The sequence below is a fragment of the Manacus vitellinus genome, unplaced genomic scaffold (genome assembly GCF_001715985.3).
Source record: "Manacus vitellinus isolate BGI_N305 unplaced genomic scaffold, ASM171598v3 scaffold_27_pilon, whole genome shotgun sequence".
Taxonomy (NCBI): domain Eukaryota; kingdom Metazoa; phylum Chordata; class Aves; order Passeriformes; family Pipridae; genus Manacus; species Manacus vitellinus.
Genome location: NW_021940039.1, coordinates 9893857 through 9898601, shown reverse-complemented (window position 1 = coordinate 9898601; position 4745 = coordinate 9893857). Strand labels below are relative to the sequence as shown.

Genomic DNA, 4745 nt, shown 5'->3' with positions numbered 1-4745 from the left:
CCCTGCCCCGGCCGGTGCCCGCCCCGCCGGGCGCTGGATCCTGATGCCAAGGGGGGACCAGATGCTGTCGGGCATCTTCAGAGAATATTTGCACTGGATTTTGGGACCTAATTGCTACTTTTGAGGCGTATGATTTATTCTGCCTGTGGCCTTGCACATTCCTTGTTCAAGATCAGCTGCTGATTAGGCAGGTGCGTGAAGGGCAGAGCTGTAATCCCGGGGTGGATGTCAATTCTCTCGGTGCTTATCTGAGTCCAGGCACTCTGTGGGGTCTGGACAGCTTTTGTAACACTTTTCCCATCAGAGGTCTCAGTGGAGAATGGCTCTGGAGTTGGAGCACTGGGAGCATCTGAGCTGGATTCACAGCGTGGCTGTGATTTGACAGAGAAGGTGTCAGTTTGGAAAACCATTGAAGGGTCATGGTTTGTTCTTGGCATGTTTCTGGGACTGGTTTCACTGAACCATCATGGAATTAATGTGCCAGTTATGTGAACACCCTGTGAGGGAGGGGAGAGGAATGAATGCCTCTAGCTTTAGGTGTCATTTTTGCACCAATCTGTAACCAAGTGTCCAGACTGGCTCGAGCCTCTTGAAAATTCCCAAACATTGGCCATAGCTTTGCTCTGTCCATACCCAATTTTGGCATCCAGTCTCTAGGAATTGCTGGTTGTGCTCCAGTTTGCCAGTTCCTCTTGTTGCTCTGTTCCAGATCTGACTGATCTGTCTTGGTTTGTGGGGAGGATTCCTTTGAACCACACTCGCTCTGCTCCTCTAATCAAAGCACAGGAGGGCACTTTCACTCCTTTCTTCTGCAGAACTTGAACAAGGAATGTGGGTTTTTTTGTTTTGTTTTTTTTTCTAGGATTTTTATAGTTCTACTGTAATTGTTTAATGCAGCCAATATGCAAAGGAATCTGCTAGAATCTTCCATTTACATTTTCTACTACTGTAAACTCAGGGTCAAAATTGCACTCTGGAACAGATAGAACACTGCTGCTAATGTGATTTGTACTTTGGGATTAAAAGAGATGCAGTTGGAAAAGATCTGGCCTCTTTGGGCTTTATGGAATGAGTGGTACCCCAGCGTGGGGCTCTGTCCAAAGGAACAGGCTGGAATCTTTGATTAAATTTGATATGTTTATTGGTTTGTCTGTTATACAGAGATGATGGATATCTACTCGAGGTCTGTGAACTGAAAATGCTCTGCATACCTTGCACTGGGTTTGGTGTGTATTGTAGCAGCAGGGGAAGGTTGTTCTGCTGAAAAACACAGTCAGGATTGAATGTTAGTACATACCTACTTGTAGCTGTTCCCTTCTGTGCCTAAATACTTCTGGAAAGAAAACACACACACAGAAAAAGATGAGATACTCAGTAGTTTGTTAGATGTTGGCTGGAGGGGCCACAAAGGAACACTTGGCATCTCCTTGTCCTGTCCAGGCCAACTCAAGACCTGCTCCCTGCTTGACCTCCCAGGAGCAGGACTTGTCTGCAGTGCACCTGCCTGGGACATGACACAGGTACTGTGGGTACTGTGGAATTCCATGTGTTATATGGAATATTTCAGGACAAGGTGCTGACACTGGGGTAGAATGGGGGAAAATGCAAGGAAAATTTAAGGGGTAAGTTCTCAGCTGTGTGGAGTTAAACACTGCCCATAGCCAAAGACCAGGGACTGTGTTGGAAGAAAAGTTTTTTCGCAGCTTTTTTAGCAGGAAAGGTCCCAGTGAGCATCATTCCCTGTGGAAAAGCCCAGGTCAGTTTAAGGCAGCTCTGTTTGTAGAGTCACAGCTTAGCAAAACTGCAGGTGGTAAGGCAAAAGCTGCTTTCAGCTCAAGTTAGGGACAAGGTGTCTGAACTAGTCCTGACTTCGTTCTGCTATGGATCAATGAGGAATGCTAAAGCCAACAATATCCTGCAGCTTGTTCCCCTGACCTCAGCCAGCTGGAACACTGCTCTGGCACTCGGTGTGCTGTCCTCTGAGTTAACTCAGGGCCTGCAGCCCCGTGGGCAGGACGGGCTCAGGAGGTGGGGGATGCAGCACGTGCTGCCCTGTGTGCTGCTGGCTCCTCTGCTCCTTCCTCCAGTTCTCCTGCTCTCCCCTGCCCCTGATTCACACCTCACCCAGCGCTGCCCTTGTGCTCCCCAGCTCTGCTCTGATCCCTGTCTGTGCCAGGTACCCTGAGCTCACTCCTGGCAGGGCAAGGTGAGTGCTGTTCTGAGGGCAGAAGCAGCTTCAGGATCACTGTGCTCAAAATAAAGGGTATTTTTTTTGTACATGCCTACCCTCATCTCTAACACTTGAGGATCAGCTTTAGTGGATCTCTAATACCAAAGCACATCTGAAAGGAAAATTTACTTCTGCAAAACAAAGGCTTTTATTAAATGTGGTGTCCTTGTACCAGAACAGCAGCTGTCCCAGACCAGCAGGACTTCCCAGGCTGAAAATCAAGTTTAGGAATGCTTTTGTTGATGTGCTTGTTGTCCTAATGAACTGCTTTGTGGCTCACTGGCTTTACATCATTCCCACTTTCTTCCTTCAGGATATCTAGCAATGTCTGAGAATTTTCCAGTACCTGGGAAAGAAATAAAAATAGCTTATTTTTACATAAACTGTTTCTCTTATGAGTTCCCTTCAAGTTCAGCTGACCTGCCTTGCAGCAAGAGGAGTTCTCCAGCCCCTACAGTCCCTAATTCCTGGTGATGTATCATCCTGTAATGTTCCTGCAGGAATGTCTGTGGGGGAATTTCTCTGGTTTGTGCCCATATTCTGAATACAAAACACCTTAAGCAATTTATCTGTCTTGGAGCACAAGGCACAGAACTTCCCAAAGCAGACTGGGTTGAACTTCTGGGGTTTTATTGGTTGGTTTGGGTTTTGTTAAGGGAGATGTTGATCCCTGGGCTTTTTAGATCAGTATTGTGTTCAGGTGACCCAGTTTCAGCTCTATTCTGCTGTTAAAACTGCACATTTTGGGCTTCTGGCTTCAAGCCAGAACTCAACTCCACAGTGACCTTAAGTTAGACTAAATCTTTTATTAATTTTCTCCTGTTTTTAGCTTACAGTGCACACAATCTAACATCCCTGCTTACTGTGCTCTGGGCCACAAGAGGTTTAGGAGACCTGGCTGCCTGTCCATCTCACCAGTGTAAAATTTTAACATGGTGGACAACTGTAACAAAATGTGATAGCTGGGAGTCCCAAAGATCATTTTATGTTCTGTGAGCTTGTGGAAATCACTAAGTGGTCAGAGAGGAGCCAAAGGGAAGTGCCCAGCAGGACGAGGTGCTCATGGGGTCTTGCCATCCTGGAGGAAGGTGGAGTCCTGTGGGGACTGAGAAAAGCAAGGAGTGATCACAAACCAGTGCTGTACATCCCCAGGACAGGAACTCTGTTACTGGTTTCTGTTTGTAGGACACCTGCATCTCCTCCTCACCACCTCTTTATACCTCCTGTGAGTTCCTTTCAATAAACAGGAATTCATTTGTAGGCTGGGGGTGTGACTGGGATCTCAGGTAAGGTTTCTTTTCAAAGGGGCTGTTTGTGTACCTTTACAATGCAATTTTTAAGCTGTTAATTTTTTATGTGAGTTTCCCCCTTCACTTTAAACCATCAAATCTTGAAGCAGGCTGAGGAAACAGCTCCAGCCTCACCTGAAAAATAACTGTCATGGAAAAGTACTGACTTTGGGAGAGGAAGAGGAGCTGACACAGAATAGTTGATAACGTTCAAAAAGCAAATGGGAGGAGAAGACAGCAGCTAATAGGGGTTTCCTTCTGGCCCAAACTGCCCTGTCACCAACAGAAGGAAAATTGCTACTTATCTGCAAGTAGTCTGGAAAGATCCTTTTCTAAAAATAAAAAGCTGGTGGGTGTGTAATGCAGAAGTGACTTCAGCTGTGATCCTGTATGTGGGATCAGGCAATCCCTGCCTGGCAGTTTACAAGCCCACAAACAGTGAAAGGGTAGAGCTGTCCCAGGAGCTGAAATGACAGCACCAGTCCACACTGTTTGCTCCTTCCCACCCTCTACTGCCCCAACATTTTGACTCTTAATGACATTAGTATATTAAAGATGAAAGAAACTACACTAAATGTTGGACAGAAAGAGTGTCAGGGCAACAGCTCCATCAGCACTGTTGTTACCTGCATGAATTCATAGGCTTCTGGGTCAGCGTCCTGTCTCTGGTTTCCCCCTTTTCTCCAAACGATGGGTGTGAGAGGGTTGCTTTTAGGGGTCTGTTTCAAGGACCACTTTGATGTGTTACGACAACAAGATTTGCCCACAAACAACACCAAAACTAATCCCAATCCAACTCAACCCCCTTGTGACCAGGGTGTTGTGTGCATGTCCCAGGCAGCAGCCGGGGCAGTTGATTCATCGAGGTGCTGCAGACAGACCTTCAGACAAAACCAGCTCCTCCTGAGTTCACAGGACCACAGAACACCCTGAGCTGGAAGGGACTCACAGGGACCATCGAGTCCTGGCCCTGCACAGACACCCCAACAATCCCACCCTGTCCCTCAAGAGCACTGTCCCAATGCTCATTGAGCTCTGGCAGCCTTGGGGCCTAAACCTCCCCTGACACAACATTAGGTTGGATCTCAGGAAAAGGTTCTTCCCCCAGAGGGTGGTTGGGCACTGCCCAGGCTCCCCAGGGCAGTGGGCACAGCCCCAAGGCTGCCAGAGCTCCAGGAGGGTTTGGACAAGGCTCTGAGGGACAGGGTGGGATTGTTGGGGTGTCT

The 4745-nt window shown here is 47.6% G+C and overlaps 1 protein-coding gene and 1 long non-coding RNA gene across 2 annotated transcripts in view; one reads left to right on the top strand and one right to left on the bottom strand.

Moving 5' to 3' along the window:
* The window catches only part of TPRN (taperin), a 21147-nt gene extending 20432 nt beyond the window's left edge, over window positions 1-715 (top strand). The window contains exon 6 of the mRNA XM_029960606.1: window positions 710-715. Coding sequence (XP_029816466.1) covers window positions 710-715 — 6 coding nt within the window. The remainder of the gene's footprint in view (window positions 1-709) is intronic.
* A 2478-nt stretch (window positions 716-3193) lies between these two features.
* On the bottom strand, window positions 3194-4523 carry LOC108640016. The gene is made up of 2 exons (XR_001920884.2): window positions 3551-4523; window positions 3194-3463 (listed from the first exon to the last, which is right to left on the bottom strand). It is a non-coding gene; the product is annotated as an uncharacterized LOC108640016 (long non-coding RNA).
* Between the last annotated feature and the right edge of the window lie 222 nt (window positions 4524-4745).